This window comes from Salvelinus alpinus, chromosome 27, assembly GCF_045679555.1.
Source record: "Salvelinus alpinus chromosome 27, SLU_Salpinus.1, whole genome shotgun sequence".
Lineage (NCBI taxonomy): Eukaryota > Metazoa > Chordata > Actinopteri > Salmoniformes > Salmonidae > Salvelinus > Salvelinus alpinus.
Genome location: NC_092112.1, coordinates 43,302,671 through 43,321,589, shown reverse-complemented (window position 1 = coordinate 43,321,589; position 18,919 = coordinate 43,302,671). Strand labels below are relative to the sequence as shown.

The window sequence follows — 18,919 nt, the reverse complement described above, 5'->3', positions numbered from 1 at the left end:
ACTACGTGTGATTCTTGAGTAGTGCATAAACGACACGTTCACTACACAATCCCTACAAGTCTCCATAGTCACTGCGGTGCGGACAGGTTTTGTGCAGTAATTCATGAAGTAGTACTTTTTCATGAAGGGGGCCACACTTGGCTCTCTTTAACTATGTCTGATGCTATATTTACACACCCTCCTGTATTTTTGACACATTCTGGTATTCTACGTTAATGAAATGAATCATATTTTCTCATATAGGCCCTTTGTAACGTGACAGAATACAGATCAATTGGACCACAACCACCATCTCCAATGGCGTATTCCAACTTTATTTCATGGTTGGGTCAGCAGCACAAAATGTGGCAGGCTTGAATAATACTTGATAATCATGTGAGGTCATTTAATGTGAGAGAGAGAGAGAGAGAGAGAGAGAGAGAGAGAGAGAGAGAGAGAGAGAGAGAGAGAGAGAGAGAGAGAGAGAGAGAGAGAGAGAGAGAGAGAGAGAGAGAGAGAGAGAGAGAGAGAGAGAGATGTTAGGAAGCAGGAGAGCCTCTGTAGGCCAAAGGGCAGCCGAGCTTTGATCAGGTGTTTCCCTGGTGCCCAGAGCTGTCAGGAAACTTTCCTCTGGTGCTCCTTCTCTCAGCCCTCCATATCCTACCCCCAGCCTCCGGGGTCTCCCAGCCCCACAGCCTGGACACTGGATCAAACCAGTGGTTGGTTGTATTGGGTGGAGGTGGGAGGCTGGGAAGGGATGTGAGGAGGTGAGGGGTGGCGTATAACCTTATAAAAACATCTCCTTTGAACACTGTTTACCTCTGGGTCCGTATTGAGTCATGAATCAGGGGCCTGAGAGTGGCACGTCAAAGCGGAGGGTGAGGTAAGTCAGGTTCTTGTTGCATTCATTACCTCTCTAACTAAAACCCCCATGCAGCGCGGGTCTCTCTCTGTGCAGTATGAATGGGGCATTGTGATGCGTCTCTGTCACCACAGTGAATATTTTCTCTTCTATTTGATCCGTTGGCGAAGCCTGCTAATTGGCTAAGCGTGTTCCCAGGTCACGGCAAGGCAAGGTTCCTCTTTCCATAAATACGGAGAGAGAGGGCTTCTACAGATGTAGCTTCCCATCGGCGAGCCTTCCAACTAGGTTCAGACCAGCTTTAGGTAGTTGGTGTAATTTATGAGTCGAAGACTCACATCCAAGTTTTTCCCGCTCCTCTCTTCTCTCCTTCCCCAAAAGCCTTATATCTTTCTCTCATCATGCCCTGTGTTACGGTTCAATTGATAGTTTTAAGCCTCCTGTGTGTGTGTGTGTGTGTGTGTGTGTACGTGCGAGTCATGTCTGTGCATGAGCGCATATGGGTGTGTTTTGCCTTTTAAGCCATAGGTGTCATGATGACGTGTGCTTACTGACTCTACTACTCCCTCCTGTCTGTCTGACTGTACTACTCCCTCCTGTCTGTCTGACTGTACTACTTCCTCCTGTCTGTCTGACTCTACTACTCCCTCCTGTCTGTCTGACTGTACTACTCCCTCCTGTCTGTCTGACTGTACTACTTCCTCCTGTCTGTCTGACTGTACTACTCCCTCCTGTCTGTCTGACTGTACTACTCCCTCCTGTCTGTCTGACTGTACTACTCCCTCCTGTCTGTACTACTCCCTCCTGTCTGTACTACTCCCTCCTGTCTGTCTGTCTGTACTACTCCCTCCTGTCTGTCTGTCTGTCTGTACTACTCCCTCCTGTCTGTCTGACTGTACTACTCCCTCCCTCCTGTCTGTCTGACTGTACTACTCCCTCCTGTCTGTCTGACTGTACTACTCCCTCCTGTCTGTCTGACTGTACTACTCCCTCCTGTCTGTCTGTCTGTACTACTCCCTCCTGTCCTGTCTGTCCGACTGTACTACTCCCTCCTGTCTGTCTGTCTGTACTACTCCCTCCTGTCTGTCTGACTGTACTACTCCCTCCTGTCTATCTGTCTGTACTACTTCCTCCTGTCTGTCTGACTGTACTACTCCCTCCCTCCTGTCTGACTGTACTACTCCCTCCCTCCTGTCTGTCTGACTGTACTACTCCCTCCTGTCTGTCTGACTGTACTACTCCCTCCTGTCTGTCTGACTGTACTACTCCCTCCTGTCTGTCTGACTGTACTACTCCCTCCTGTCTGTCTGACTGTACTACTCCCTCCTGTCTGTCTGTCTGTACTACTCCCTCCTGTCTGTCTGACTGTACTACTCCCTCCTGTCTGTCTGACTGTACTACTCCCTCCTGTCTGTCTGTCTTTACTACTCCGTCCTGTCTGTCTGACTGTACTACTCCCTCCTGTCTGTCTGTCTGTAGTACTTCCTCCTGTCTGTCTGACTGTACTACTCCCTCCTGTCTGTCTGACTGTACTATTCCCTCCTGTCTGTCTGACTGTACTACTCCCTCCTGTCTGTCTGAGTGTACTACTCCCTCCTGTCTGTCTGTCTGTACTACTCCCTCCTGTCTGTCTGTACTACTCCCTACTGTCTGTCTGACTGTACTACTCCCTCCTGTCTGTCTGTCTGTACTACTCCCTCCTGTCTGTCTGACTACTACTCCCTCCTGTCTGTCTGTCTGTACTACTCCCTCCTGTCTGTCTGTACTACTCCCTCCTGTCTGTCTGTACTACTCGTCCTGTCTGTCTGACTGTACTACTCCCTCCTGTCTGTCTGACTGTATTACTCCCTCCTGTCTGTCTGACTGTATTACTCCCTCCTGTTTGTCTGACTGTATTACTCCTTCCTGTCTGTCTGACTGTACTACTCCCTCCTTTCTGTCTGACTGTATTACTCCCTACTGTCTGTCTGACTGTACTACTCCCTCCTGTCTGTCTGACTGTACTACTCCCTCCTGTCTGTCGGACTGTACTACTCCCTCCTGTCTGTCGTACTGTACTACTCCCTCCTGTCTGTCTGACTGTACTACTCCCTCCTGCCTGTCTGACTGTACGACTCCGTCCTGTCTGTCTGACTCTACTACTCCCTCCTGTCTGTCTGTCTGTACTACTCCCTCCTGTCAGTCTGACTGTACTACTCCCTCCTGTCTGTCTGTACTACTCCCTCCTGTCAGTCTGACTGTACTACTCCCTCCTGTCTGTCTGTCTGTACTACTCCCTCCTGTCTGTCTGTACTACTCCCTATTGTCTGTCTGACTGTACTACTCCCTCCTGTCTGTCTGTCTGTACTACTCCCTCCTGTCTGTCTGTACTACTCCCTCCTGTCTGTCTGTCTTTACTACTCCGTCCTGTCTGTCTGACTGTACTACTCCCTCCTGTCTGTCTGTACTACTCCCTCCTGTCTGTCTGACTGTACTACTCCGTCCTGTCTGTCTGTCTGTACTACTCCCCCCTGTCTGTCTGACTGTATTACTCCCTCCTGTCTGTCTGACTGTATTACTCCCTCCTGTCTGTCTGACTCTATTACTCCTTCCTGTCTGTCTGACTGTACTACTCCCTCCTTTCTGTCTGACTGTATTACTCCCTCCTGTCTGTCTGACTGTACTACTCCCTCCTGTCTGTCTGACTGTACTACTCCCTCCTGTCTGTCTGACTGTACTACTCCCTCCTGTCTGTCGGACTGTACTACTCCCTCCTGTCTGTCTGACTGTACTACTCCCTCCTGCCTGTCTGACTGTACGACTCCGTCCTGTCTGTCTGACTGTACTACTCCCTCCTGTCTGTCTGTCTGTCTGTACTACTCCCTCCTGTCAGTCTGACTGTACTACTCCCTCCTGTCTGTCTGTCTGTACTACTCCCTCCTGTCAGTCTGACTGTACTACTCCCTCCTGTCTGTCTGTCTGTACTACTCCCTCCTGTCTGTCTGTCTGTACTACTCCCTCCTGTCTGTCTGACTGTACTACTCCCTCCTGTCTGTCTGACTGTACTACTCCCTCCTGTCTGTCTGACTGTACTACTCCCTCCTGTCTGTCGGACTGTACTACTCCCTCCTGTCTGTCTGACTGTACTACTCCCTCCTGCCTGTCTGACTGTACGACTCCATCCTGTCTGTCTGACTGTACTACTCCCTCCTGTCTGTCTGTCTGTACTACTCCCTCCTGTCAGTCTGACTGTACTACTCCCTCCTGTCTGTCTGTCTGTACTTCTCCCTCCTGTCAGTCTGACTGTACTACTCCCTCCTGTCTGTCTGTCTGTACTACTCCCTCCTGTCTGTCTGTCTGTACTACTCCATCCTGTCTGTCTGACAGTACTACTCCCTCCTGTCTGTCTGACTGTACGACTCCCTCCTGTCTGTCTGACTGTACTACTCCCTCCTGTCTGTCTGTCTGTACTACTCCCTCCTGTCTGTCTGTCTGTACTACTCCATCCTGTCTGTCTGACTGTACTACTCCCTCCTGTCTGTCTGTCTTTACTACTCCGTCCTGTCTGTCTGACTGTACTACTCCCTCCTGTCTGTCTGTACTACTCCCTCCTGTCTGTCTGACTGTACTACTCCCTCCTGTCTGTCTGTCTGTACTACTCCCCCCTGTCTGTCTGACTGTATTACTCCCTCCTGTCTGTCTGACTGTATTACTCCCTCCTGTCTGTCTGACTCTATTACTCCTTCCTGTCTGTCTGACTGTACTACTCCCTCCTTTCTGTCTGACTGTATTACTCCCTCCTGTCTGTCTGACTGTACTACTCCCTCCTGTCTGTCTGACTGTACTACTCCCTCCTGTCTGTCTGACTGTACTACTCCCTCCTGTCTGTCGGACTGTACTACTCCCTCCTGTCTGTCTGACTGTACTACTCCCTCCTGCCTGTCTGACTGTACGAGTCCGTCCTGTCTGTCTGACTGTACTACTCCCTACTGTCTGTCTGTCTGTCTGTACTACTCCCTCCTGTCAGTCTGACTGTACTACTCCCTCCTGTCTGTCTGTCTGTACTACTCCCTCCTGTCTGTCTGACTGTACTACTCCCTCCTGTCTGTCTGTCTGTACTACTCCCTCCTGTCTGTCTGTCTGTACTACTCCCTCCTGTCTGTCTGACTGTACTACTCCCTCCTGTCTGTCTGACTGTACTACTCCCTCCTGTCTGTCTGACTGTACTACTCCCTCCTGTCTGTCGGACTGTACTACTCCCTCCTGTCTGTCTGACTGTACTACTCCCTCCTGCCTGTCTGACTGTACGACTCCGTCCTGTCTGTCTGACTGTACTACTCCCTCCTGTCTGTCTGTCTGTACTACTCCCTCCTGTCAGTGTGACTGTACTACTCCCTCCTGTCTGTCTGTCTGTACTTCTCCCTCCTGTCAGTCTGACTGTACTACTCCCTCCTGTCTGTCTGTCTGTACTACTCCCTCCTGTCTGTCTGTCTGTACTACTCCATCCTGTCTGTCTGACTGTACTACTCCCTCCTGTCTGTCTGACTGTACGACTCCCTCCTGTCTGTCTGACTGTACTACTCCCTCCTGTCTGTCTGTCTGTACTACTCCCTCCTGCCTGTCTGACTGTACGACTCCTTCCTGTCTGTCTGACTGTACGACTCCGTCCTGTCTGTCTGAATCCAGGTCAGGGCCAGTTAGGTTCCGTTCAGATTATGTGATGTTTCCATGTCACTGTCCACCGATGACACAATTTATGAGGCTGAGGGCTGCCTTGTTTGTTTTCTTTTGTCATGGAATTTCAATCACTTCAACAGGGACTGAGAACTGATGACTGCTTCACAAGTCAGCAGAAAAGTCTTTGAGCCGTGACAGATGTCCTCCTACAATACTCCTGCTCCCTTCCCACTATCTACTGTAGGTCTTTCCTCCAAGCCCGCGATCGCACCTGAGAGAGGCAGGGGAACAACTTCAGGTCAAACAAGAAACAACGTGTGACAGTCTTAGCGGTGCTGGCGGTAAGAAACTACAGTGAAACAGTGCTGGCTGTTTCACGTGCCTCTGACGGCCGTGGTCTTATGGCGCCACCATGCGGTAGAAATACGGAACTGACAATCCCTGGTGGTGAAAGTGACCACACATGCTGTATTGGCAGCTGAAAAACAGCAGGTGGAGCCATGTTTACTCTCTACAGCGCCTGCAGGGTTCACATAGGGGACAATGCCGTCAACAGTTAGTCCTGTCAGCTGATCTAACGGCAGCTCTGGTAAAAACACAACGAAGTTACTCAAAACTCTGGTGGCTATAATTATATGGTATAACATTTATAATATGCCCAAAGGTTTATCATATATTAGACAAAGGAGATTATTGTGGACTACAGGAAAAGGAGGACCGAGCAAGCCCCCATTCTCATCGACGGGGCTGTAGTGTAGCAGGTTAAGAGATTCAAGTTCCTTGGTGTCCACATCACCAACAAACTAACATGGTCCAAGCACACCAAGACAGTCGTGAAGCGGGCACGACAAAACCTTTTCCCCCTCAGGAGACTGAAAAGACTTGGCATGGGTCCTCAGATCCTCAAAAGGTTCTACAGCTGCACCATCGAGAGCATCCTGACTGGTTGCATCACTGCCTGGTATGGCAACTGCTCGTCCTCCGACCGCAAGGCACTACAGAGGGTAGTGCGTACGGCCAAATACATCACTGGGGCCAAGCTTCCTGCCATCCAGGACCTCTATACCAGGCGGTGTCAGAGGAAGGCCCAAAAAATTGTCAAAGACTCCAGCCACCCTAATCATAGACTATTCTCTCTGCTACCACACGGCAAGCGGTACCAGAGCACCAATTCTAGGTCCAAGAGGCTTCTAAACAGCTTCTACCCCCAATCCATAAGACTCCTGGACATCTAGTCAATCAAATGGCTACCCAGACTATTTGCATTGCCCCCCCCCCCCCCCCCTCCACACCACTGCCACTCTCTGTTGTTATCTATGCATAGTCACTTTAATTAACTCTACCTACATGTACATACTACCTCAACTAACCGGTGCCCCCGCACATTGACTCTGTCCCGGCACCCCCCCTGTATATATTGTTATTTTTTACTGCTGCTCTTTAATTACTTGTTACTTTTAGCTCTAATTCCTATCCGTATTTTCTGAAACCGCACTGTTGGTTAGGGGCTCGTAAGTAAGCATTTCACTATAAGGTCTACCTACACCTGTTGTATTCGGCGCATGTGACTAATAAAATTTGATTTGATTTGATACATGATTTATAACACACATATTCCATAATAATACATCATGTAATGGCTCCAACTGAGGTGGATTTTATTAAGCATTGACTTAGAGCTGGACAATATAACAAAAGTCTCTCGTGAGAGACTGCACATGACACAAGATTTGGTTCTGGGTTTTGAAGCTACTTCAACATAGAAGCTCAAGCAGGACTACATTAGACTTTTACTGTAATAATCCACATAAGGCTATGCTGGTCGTGTTGTGTTAATATCACAGCTACTGGCCTCTAGCGTAGAGCTTTTCCAGGCTGGCTGGATGTCCTTAACTTTCTGCTGTAGAGGAGCGTGGACTGACCAGTTGGTGACTGAAGGGCATACGGACTTGGCAAAATGTGACTTGGCAGCTCCCAAAATTCACTAGACTATCATACTGCAGTATGCCCTGGGGTTGGAGTGTACTGTGCCATTCAGAGAAATGTTACCGCAGTGTTTTTGTGTTTGACGTGTAGCCTATACCACAGGAGAGCAACATGAGGTGTAGTACATGAATGTAACGGTTCCGTAACCACAGAAGCTGGGAGACGGGAAACAAGTACAGGGTGAGGGTTTAATACTGAATAGACGTGAAACTTAACAAGAACAGCGTCTGGACAAGAGAAACAAAACAACATCGATGCAAACACATGCAAAATTGATGTAATAAATGTATCACTCGCCACTGTAAACCATGCCACTTCATATAATGTTTACATACCCTGCATTACTCATCTCATATGTGTATACTGCACTCTATACCGTCTCCTGCATCTTGCCATCTTGATGTAATGTATCACTCGCCACCTTAAACAATGCCACTTCATATAATGTTTACATACCCTACATTACTCATATCATATGTATATACTGTACTCTATACCATCCACTGCATCTTGCCTATGCCGTCCTATACCATCACTCATTCATATATATATTTTTAAATGTACATATTCTTATTCATTCCTTTATACTTGTGTGTATAAGGTAATTGTTGTGAAATTGTTAGGGTAGATTACTCGTTGGATGTTACTGCATTGTCGGAACTAGAAGCACAAGCATTTCAATACACTCGTATTAACATCTGCTAACCATGTGTATGTGACAAATAAAATTTGATTTGATTTGAAACTGAGGAAGTGGCAGATCTAGGGGAAGCAATCAATGATGAAGTCCAGGTGAGTCCGATGAAGCGCTGGTGCATGTAATGATGGTGACAGGTGTACGTAATGATGAGCAGCCTGGCGACCTCGAGCGCCAGACAGGGGGAGCGGGAGCAGACGTGACAATGAGAACCTATTGCATTGTCTTAAAAGAATTGCATCCACCCTTGGCAATTTGATCTTCTAATAGATTTTCTCTTAAAAGTGAAATGCACACAGTAATCGGAAGCTTTCTCTATATGGTTTCCGACCGCTCGCTATAGATGGTAGACTATTATAGTAGATCTGTATTTTTAATAAGCTGAGTACACTGTAGTTTGCTTGTCTCGTCTGTAAAGCTTCACACCAGACATGACGTGAGGCTGTGGGTTATTCAAATGACCTAACACACAACTGACTTCAAACCCATATTTGTTTGCCCCCGTACTACTATTTTATAAATAGCTCTTTGAAAGACGGACTGAAGCCACATGTCTCTCTTCTCTGGGCTGCCATGTCGACACACACACACTGGTCCCAGAGGTGTGTGCGTGTGTGTGTGTGTGTGTGTGTGTGTGTGTGTGTGTGTGTGTGTGTGTGTGTGTGTGTGTGTGTGTGTGTGTGTGTGTGTGTGTGTGTGTGTGTGTGTGTGGGGGGGGGGGGGTGTGCACACGTGTCAGGATTAATCGATCATTAGTGACATGGGACAAGAAGCCTACACTGTTTCCATTTCAGACAGCTGGTCTGTCCACTGAACACCAAGAGGAACATGGCTGAAGCAGTTTGAACATTGTAACATCCCTTTTTGGACATTTTAGGAAGTAACAGTGCTCTCGCTCTCTCTTTCTCTGTTTGTGTGTGGTTTGTTTTTACTATCCTATTGGGACCAGAAGTCCTCGATAGTAAAACAAGGAACAATTTTGGGACATTTCGTCGGGTACCCACAAGGAAAAAGGCTTTTTAGGCTTCGGGGTTAGATTTAGGGTTACAATTAGGGTCAGGGGTTAGGTTTAGTTTTAGGTTAGGGTTTTGGGGTTAGGGTTGGGGTTACGGTTAGGTTACGGGTTAGGTTTAAGGTTAGGGAAAATAGGATTTTGAATGGGAATCAAGTGTTTGGTCCCCACAAGGATAGTAGAACGGTGCGAGTGTGTGCAGGCCTACTATCCACATTGCCTTGAGCGCAGGGAGGCGCTAGATCACATAGAGCCACGGAACTCGTTCCCCGCATTGACTGTTTTTAAATAGGAGTGCAGACACTCACTCATTCAAAGTCTCTACACCCCCCCCCCCCCCCCCCCCCTCTTTCTGAAACTGCATCAGCCGTCATCAGCGGACTTCACCCAGTCCCTCAGCTAAGCCTGCTTTCTCGTCCAACTCGCGTCAGGGAGCTTCAAAGCTGAGACCCGCAACCCCACGCTGGAATGACATACTGCCAACACTAGTGAAGCTTCCATCAGCCTATCGTTCCTCAGCAGAAGGGTCGTTTCGTTTAGGAAACAAAAAGGAGAAAGCGACTTAAAACCGTTTATTTTGGTTTTTTGTCGGTTGAGGAGAGTAGATGAGTCAATGGCCGGGGCTCAGCCAGGAGTTCACGCGCTGCAGCTCAAGCCGGTGTCCGTGAGCGAGAGCCTGAGAAAGGGCAGCAAATTCATGAAGTGGGATGATGTAAGTCTTATTTAATTTTTTGGGAGGGGAATGGTTTATCACTGTCTTTTATGTAGCCAATGTTTGTTACACAGTTACCACCGCACTGAAACGGACATTTGCCACAGTGCAACAGTCTCCACTGCCTGCTTGAGGGAATATCGTTCCACCGCTGTTAGACTTTTGGCTACAGAAAGCGCTACAGTTGTGGGTGACAATGTCAAACGCATTCGACATGTCGGTTTAAATGTCACGGGGAGCGCGCGCGTGTGTTTCTGTGCGCAGCCCGCTTTTTCAGATTGAGAACGAGAGGTCATTGCCTTGAATGAACTGCTTTACACAGACACCGGACACAGTAGTGTGCCATTTTAATCACACTCGTTTGCACTTATACATCTCCACGTTCATCTCTGTAAGGCTATACCATTGACCGCTAGAAACCTCTTTGAATGAGTGGTCTATTGGTATCATCAGTCACTCTCGCCAGCCGGTAACAGCAACATGACCTTGATTCGAATGTATTGCTCGCCGCTGTCAAGCACCGCTCTGCTACAACATATCGTCTCTGGGTAAGATTAGCCTACAGGAGAAGGCTACTGCAAACCACTCCCCGTAGTCATTTCTAATAGGTAACGTTACAACAACGTGCTTTTTTTTTTAACACAGAATGATCATGTTGAAAGACCACGTTTAATTTTTTTGCCTTTAAAAAAAATATATTGTTACCTTATAGACAGCCTATGCAGCTTAAATAAATAACCTACACTTGTCTTAAGAAGCAATTCATTAATAAGGACATTTTTGCTGGTTTGCGTTGGAAATGCCACGCACCTGCCCACCTGTGTGATGTTGACTGATGCAGAGCCGCGCAAATAAGCAGGAACATTGATTGCACAACCATGACAGTGTGTATGTATTCAGATATTTGGATAGGCATCAGACGCAGTCACTGTTGATAAACTCAACAAGTAGACTAGGCAAAATATGTGGGTGGGTCTTCTTTATTTTTTAAAACTCATATTCGTTTATAAATGTTATTATGTTTTATGGTCATTGTGAGTCATAAATAGCAATTAAACGAATTCTCTCTCTCTCTCTCTCTCTCTCTCTCTCTCTCTCTCTCTCTCTCTCTCTCTCCTTTCTCTCTCTGCATGCGGTGGTATGTTGTGAGAAGGGGTGTGAGGTGTGTGTGCTAGCCAGGTTTTTATAGTGTGCAGATGAGGGTGGGGACTTCCATGACCTCTCTCCACACCCCGTAGCCTAAGGTCTTTCCTGACACACACACACACACAGCGCATTCTCACAGTTTTCACATGCACTCCTTCCTTCCTCCCTTCGTCCCCCTTTCCCTCGGTGGAAAGAGTGAAAAATGAAAGAGGGGAGGGAGGGAAGGAGAGAGAGATAATTCAGACATGCGTAAAATCATTGAGTGTGTTCTCAATCGAAACCTTTCCCCTGGTACAACTGTATGTCCGAAGAGAAGTGACACGGTGGTCATGGGAAACCCTGAACATACACAACGAACCCGTGGAGCGAGGAAAGTGCAGTATTGAGACGAGATGGAGACCAAATCCTCTCAGCAGGGTGGAGATGGCATGGAGTGGTCAGAATACAGTTACTTTGATACACTGCCTGATACAAGTGTTGTAGAGCAAGGAGAGAGGGAGAAGGAGAGAGAGAGAGAGAAAATACAAAGAATGAGAGATGGGAAAAGGGGGAGAGAGAAGAGAACAAGAAGGAAAGCATTTTTTCTCATACCAAATCCTTTCTGGGGGTTTGAAGATAAATTGCCTCCGTAGACTCTATCTGTCTGTACTGCTAACCACCCAGACATTGTTAGAAAACCCAAGCTAAACAATCGGAACTCAACCCTTTTTGGCCCCATCCCCTTTTCTAGGCAATGGCTAATGGTACAACCCTTAAATCTTCATCAGCAGTAATGGGACGAAATACTGCTGTGACGGGTGAATTCCCAAGGCCACAAAGGCTGTCGCCACTCAGTCTGCCTGCCTCCCTCTGTCCCTTCACTCAAAGGAGAGCTGAGACAAAACCTGTTAACCATCACAATTACTCCGAAATGGGAAGAATTCCTTTAATTATGACAATTTCCTTCCCTAGTGTAAGATTTTGTCCAGAGCTAATTGAGAAAACCTTTTAGCTCTTAGCAGCCGATACTCTGAGATTGTGTGTGAATTCAGACCCAGGAGTAAGAGCCTCTAAGAATTCCATAATGACTCAATGTGTTTGTAGCTGTGGCCAGGGAGAGTGGGGACATAAATATAAACTCAGCAAAAAAAGAAATGTCCTCTCACTGTCAACTGCGTTTATTTTCAGCAAACTTAACATGTGTAAATATTTGTATGAACATAACAAGATTCAACAACTGAGACATAAACTGAACAAGTTCCACAGACATGTGACTAACATAAATGGAATAATGTGTCCCTGAACAAAGGGGGGTCAAAATCAAAAGTAACAGTCAGTATCTGGTGTGGCCACCAGCTGCATTAAGTACTACAGGGCATCTCCTATTCATGGACTGCACCAGATTTGACAGTTCTTGCTGTGAGATGTTACCCCACTCCTCCACCAAGGCACCTGCAAGTTCCCGGACATTTCTGGGGGGAACGGCCCTAGCCCTCACCCTCTGATCCAACAGGTCCCAGACATGCTCAATGGGATTGAGATCCGGGCTCTTCACTGGCCATGGCAGAACACTGACATTCCTGTCTTGCATGAAATAACGCACAGAACGAGCAGTATGGCTAGTGGCATTGTCATGCTGGAGGGTCATGTCAGGATGAGCCTGCAGGAAGGGTACCACATGAGGGAGGAATGTCTTCCCTGTAACGCACAGCGTTGAGATTGCCTGCAATGACAAGCTCAGTCCGATGATGCTGTGACACACGGCCCCAGACCATGACGGACCCTCCACCTCCAAATCGATCCCGCTCCAGTGTACAGGCCTCGGTGTAACGCTCATTCCTTCGATGATAAACGCGAATCCAACCATCACCCCTGGTGAGACAAAACTGCGACTCGTCAGTGAAGACCACTTTTTGCCAGTCCTGTCTGGTCCAGCGACGTTGGGTTTGTGCCCATAGGCAACGTTGTTGGCGGTGATGTCTGATGAGGACCTGCCTTACAACAGGCCTACAAGCCCTATGTCCAGCCTCTCCCAGCCTATTGCGGACAGTCTGAGCACTGATGGAGGATTGTGCGTTCCTGGTGTAACTCAGGCAGTTGTTGTTGCCATCCTGTACCTGTCCCGCAGGTGTGATGTTCGAATGTACCGATCCTGTGCAGGTCTGCCACTGCGAGGACAATCAGCTGTCTGTCCTGTCTCCCTGTAGCGCTGTCTTAGGCGTCTCACAATGCGGACATTGCAATTTATTGCCCTGGCCACATCTGCAGGCCACACATGCCTCCTTGCAGCATGCCTAAGGCACGTTCACGCAAATGAGCATGGGCATCTTTCTTTTGGTGTTTTTCAGAGTCAGTAGAAAGGCCTCTTTGGTGCCCTAAGTTTTCATAACTGTGACCTTAGTTGCCTACCGTATGTAAGCTGTTAGTGTCTTAACGACCGTTCCACAGGTGCATGTTCATTATTTTTTTTGCATGGGAAACAGTGTTTAAACTCTTTACAATGAAGATCTGTGAAGTTATTTGGATTTTTACGAATTATCTTTGAAAGACAGGGTTCTGTTTCTTTTGCTGAGTTTATAAAATCATATTTTTTCAATCAAAGTAAAAAATTTTTTTGTTTGAAATGGCTTGAGTTGCATAAAATGGAACATAACGTTGCAGATAAAGTTTGGAATGACAATTCTTTTTGTACAACATCTAAAGACCTGTATCACTATACTGAGAGGGTTGCCGTACGTTTTAGGGTGTTTTTGGAGCTTATGTTTATCATGTTTTATTTAGAGCCCAACCGATATGGGATTTTTGGGTCCGATTACCAATATATCTGCTAATATATTATTTATGTTCAGGTGGAATGAAAAACTTTTTTTTTTACCCAAATTGTGCTCAAAGGACTAAATTATAATTTCTTAACTGCATATTAAAATGAACATTATTTGCGAACTTTTTATTTGTGGTTTACATGATAACCAACAAAAAGCAACTACAGTAATCCCTCGTTTATCGCGGGGGTTACGTTCCGAAAATGACCCGCGATAAGTGAAATCCGCGAAATAGAAAACTTTTTTTTTTTTTACAATTAGCAACTATTACATGTATACAAATACAGTGACTCACGTGTAGGCCGTTTCGTCGACATTATGGGTTTAGGAGATGTTCGAAATTACAAGATAATTTGGCCAACTTAATGTAAATTTGCCAAGCTGTTTTATGTACGTACACATAACTGCACGAGACGACAAAATGATAGCACAATTCGTAGCATGTTTTGATACAAGAAGCGGGAGTGAGTTTTTAGCGAATCAGAATGCAGAGCACAATGCACCAAAAAAAAAAAAAAAATGCATTATGAAAATCCGCGAAATAGCGAATCCGCGATAAGTGAACCGCGAAGTGGCGAGGGATCACTGTATATCCTCTATAAATATGTAAGTAAATACAAAACACTTGTTTAGTTTACCTTCTTAGGTACAAATATTTCTGTAAAAGGTTCATATCGGCCGATAATATGGGTCAACCAATGTATTGGTCGTGCTCTAGTTTTATTCACGCCCGGACACTGCAGAACTAGCATGAGGAAGTCTATCGCTGGTTGGTGTAAGTTTCTCAAAACCAAGTGATATCTAGAGGTCGACCGATTAATCGGAGTGGCCGATTAATTAGGGCCGATTTCAAGTTTTCATAACAATCGGTAATCGGCATTTTTGGACACCGATTGTGGCCAATTACATTGCACTCCACGAGGAGATTGCGTGGCAGGCTGAATACCTGTTACACGAGTGCAGCAATAAGCCAAGGTTAGTTGCTAGCAAGCATTAAACTTATCTTATAAAAAACAATCAATCTTAACATAATCACTAGTTAATTACACATGGTTGATGATATTACTAGTTTATCTAGCTTGTCCTGCGTTGCATATAATCGATGCGGTGCCTGTTAATTTCTCATCGAATCACAGCCTACTTCGCCAAACGGGTGATGATTTAACAAGCGCATTCGCGAAAAAAGCACTATCGTTGCACCAATGTGTACCTAACCATAAACATCAATGCCTTTCTTTAAAATCAATACACAAGTATATATTTTTAAACCTGCATATTTAGTTAATATTGCCTGCTAACATGAATTTCTTTTAACTAGGGAAATTGTGTCACTTCTCTTGCGTTCCGTGCAAGCAGAGTCAGGGTATATGCAGCAGTTTTGTCCGCCTGGCTCGTTGCGAACTGTGTGAATACCATTTCTTCCTAACAAAGACCGTAATTAATTTGCCAGAATTGTACAAATTATGACATAACATTGAAGGTTGTGCAATGTAACAGGAATATTTAGACTTATGGATGCCACCTGTTAGATAAAATACGTAACGGTTCCGTATTTCACTGAAAGAATAAACGTTTTGTTTTCGAAATGATAGTTTCCGGATTTGACCATATTAATGACCTAAGGCTCGTATTTCTGTTTGTTATTATGTTATAATTAAGTCTATGATTTGATATTTGATAGAGCAGTCTGACTGAGTGGTGGTAGGCAGCAGCATGCTTGTAAGCATTCATTCAAACAGCACTTTCGTGCATTTGCTAGCAGCTCTTTGCTGTGCTTCAAGCATTGAGCTGTTTATGACTTCAAGCCTATCAACTCCCGAGATTAGGCTGGTGTAACCGATGTGAAATGGCTAGCTAGTTAGCGGGGTGCGCGCTAATAGCGTTTCAATCGGTGACGTCACTCGCTCTGAGACCTTGAAGTAGTTGTTCCCCCGCGGCTTTTGTGGAGCGATGGGTAACGATGCTTCGAGGGTGGCTGTTGTCGATGTGTTCCAAGGTAGCCAAGGTAGGGGCGAGGAGAGGGACGGAAGCTATACTGTTACACTGGCAATACTATAGTGCCTATAAGAATATCCAATAGTCAAAGGTATATGAAATACAAATGGCATAGAGAGAAATAGTCCAATAATTCCTATAATAACTACAACCTAAAACCTCTCACGTGGGAATATTGAAGACTCATGTTAAAAGGAACCACCAGCTTTCATATGTTCCGAGCAAGGAACTTAAACGTTAGCTTTTTTACATGGCACATATTGCACTTTTACTTTATTCCCCAACACTTTGTTTTTGCATTATTTAAACCAAATTGAACATGTTTCATTATTTATTTGAGACTAAATAGATTTTGTTGATGTATTATATTAAGTTAAAATAAGTGTTCATTCAGTATTGTTGTAATTGTCATTATTACAAATATATATATATAAAAATCGGCCGATTAATCGGTATCGTCTTTTTTTTGGTCTTCCAATAATCGGTATCGGTATCGGTGTTGAAAAATCATAATCGGTCGACCTCTAGTGTTATCGCCCAGAAAGTGTATGTATATATAAAAGTGTATATATAATATCCCATTTACATCAAAAATAGAGATTTGGTTGAAAAAATATATCTACTTATCCTTTAAGGGGAGGAGAATCTGGTCCAAATGGCTGTTTTCACATCGTTACGCAGATTGTCACTGGCGACCAGCCATCTTTAGATCTCTCAGTCCAATATACAACATCATCCATGAAATCCTCTGTGAAGTTTAGGACTAAAAGTTGTAGCATTCTGCTGACAACAAACACATAGCCATGCCCAGACTTAATTTGTGTCATTATTGTCATCGTAATACTAGTACTCGATATATTACATCTTTCATCTGATTTGTCATGAGTCATGGCATGCTATTCATGTGTGTAAGTTGACCATTTGCGATGTTCTTTTCTCTTTCTTTCTTTCTTTCTTTCTTTCTCTCGATTTCTCTCGATTTCTCTCTCTCACACTCCTTCTCTGTCTATATGGAATAGAGTAGGATCGATACGATTGCAATCAATTCTGTTTAGAGTGGTCAGCGGGTATATCAGGTAACATCAGTTCAGGTTACCCTGTTACAGGTGACCAGAACCCAATGACGATCTCTCACCCGCCAACCCTCTGTTTCCAGTCAGACAGCTATAGGCCGTAGAAATCTTATAAATACTAGACCTCTTGGGCCAGTTTCCCAGATCCAGGCTAAACCTACTCCTGGACTAAAAAGGAATTCGCCATTGAATATGCTTTTTAGTCCAGGACTAGTAACTGAACCCCCTAGTAACTAAGACAGTCCTTATTTAAAATAAATCACAAGGGAGATACAGTATATACACTGAACAAAAATATAAACATGTTTCATGAGCTGGAATAAATGATCCCAGAAATGTTCCATATGCACAAAAAGCTTATTTCTCTCAAATTGTCTGCACAAATTTGTTTACATCCCTGTTAGTGAGCATTTCTCCTTTGTCAAGATAATCCATCCACCTGACAGGTGTGGCATATCAAGAAGCTGATTAAACAGCATCGTCAGCACACAGGTGAATTTCTGCAAACCGTCAGAAACGGTCTCAGGGCAGCTCATCTGTGCGCTCGTTGTCCTCACCAGGGTCTTGACCTGACTGCAGTTCGGCATTGTAACCAACATCAGTGGGCAAATGCTCAACTTCGATGGCCACAGGCAGGAGAAGTGTGCACTTCACGGATTAATCCCGATTTCAACTGTACCGGGCAGATGGCCGAGCGGTTTGCTGATGTGCCCCATGGTGGCAGTGGGGTTATGTTATGGGGAGGCGTAAGCTACGGACAATGAACGCAATTGCATTTTATCGATGGCAATTTGAATTCACAGAGATATCATGACGAGATCCCGAGGCTCATTATCTTGCCATTCATCCGCCGCCATCACCTCATACTCACCAGACATGTCACCCATTGAGCATGTTTGGGATGCTCTGGATCGACGTGTACGACAGTGTGTTCCAGTTCCCGCCAATATCCAGCAACTTTGCACAGCCATTGAAGAGGACAGGGACAACAATCACAATCAACAGCCTGATCAACTCTATGCGAAGGAAATGTGTCGCGCTGCATGAGGCAAATGGTGGTCACACCAGATACTGACTGGTCTTCTAATCCACTCCCCTACCTTTTTTTAAGGGAGCTGTGACCAACAGATGCATATCTGTATTCCCAGTCGTGGGAAATCCATAGATTTGGACCTGTTTTGACTAATTTCCTCATATGAACTGAAACTCAGTAAAATCTTTGAAATTGTTTGCATGTTGTGTTTCTATTTTTCGTCAGTGTATGTAATCTGCCGCCTAACATGATGTCATAGCACGCATACAACCTTCAACATAGTGACCAGCATACAGTAGTAGACCTATACCATTTTAAAAGGGCGGCTGTGGACTCTGGTCAAAAGCAGTGCACTATACAGGGAATAGAGGTGCCATTTGGGAAGCTGACCTTGTCTTAGACACTTTTTTTCAGAATCTATCATGTCTGATTCTCTGATGCAGCATGGGCGATATCTTTGAAATCCTTTTTGAAGAGTCCCAGCTTCACAGTGTGTCCAATTGTACTGTATGTATTCCTGTATGATTCATCAGGCCTAGGACAGGCAGACAGGAAGACAATCAGTCAGTGTGTTCAGCTGAGTGCTGTGCTGGGCTGGCAACTATGGACAGAAACGCCACAGCTTCTTATAGAAGCAGCCAACAGTATCTGCCTTTGCTACGGTGTGTAAAGACGGCCCTGGGCTGGGACTGTTACTCTGTGTGTGTGTGTGGTGACATAATGCCTTGGTGTTGTCCTTTTGTAGGATGGTGTCTGAAAGACAATAGCATACCCGCGTATGCTATTGTCTTTCAGACACCATCCTCTTTCCTACACCATCCTGCAACTCTCTCCTGTTTCAATACACACACATAATGCAGCTCTCTCCTGTTTCAATACACACACATAATGCAGCTCTCTCCTGTTTCAATCAAAGCCCGCTGTTTTAAGCACAGCGGAACGGAAGCAGCTCTCTGTCGCATTCAAT

The 18,919-nt window shown here is 45.6% G+C and overlaps 1 protein-coding gene across 3 annotated transcripts in view; it reads left to right on the top strand.

Annotated features, from left to right (window-relative positions):
• Positions 1–9,566: 9,566 nt before the first annotated feature.
• The window catches only part of LOC139556634 (1-phosphatidylinositol 4,5-bisphosphate phosphodiesterase beta-1-like), a 242,006-nt gene continuing 232,653 nt past the window's right edge, over positions 9,567–18,919 (top strand). For all 3 annotated transcript variants that reach the window (XR_011671154.1, XM_071370833.1, XM_071370834.1), the window contains exon 1: positions 9,567–9,904. Coding sequence is in view for 2 of the 3 variants with exons in the window: in XM_071370833.1 (XP_071226934.1) it covers positions 9,806–9,904 (99 nt within the window). In the remaining variant the exon portion in view is untranslated. The remainder of the gene's footprint in view (positions 9,905–18,919) is intronic.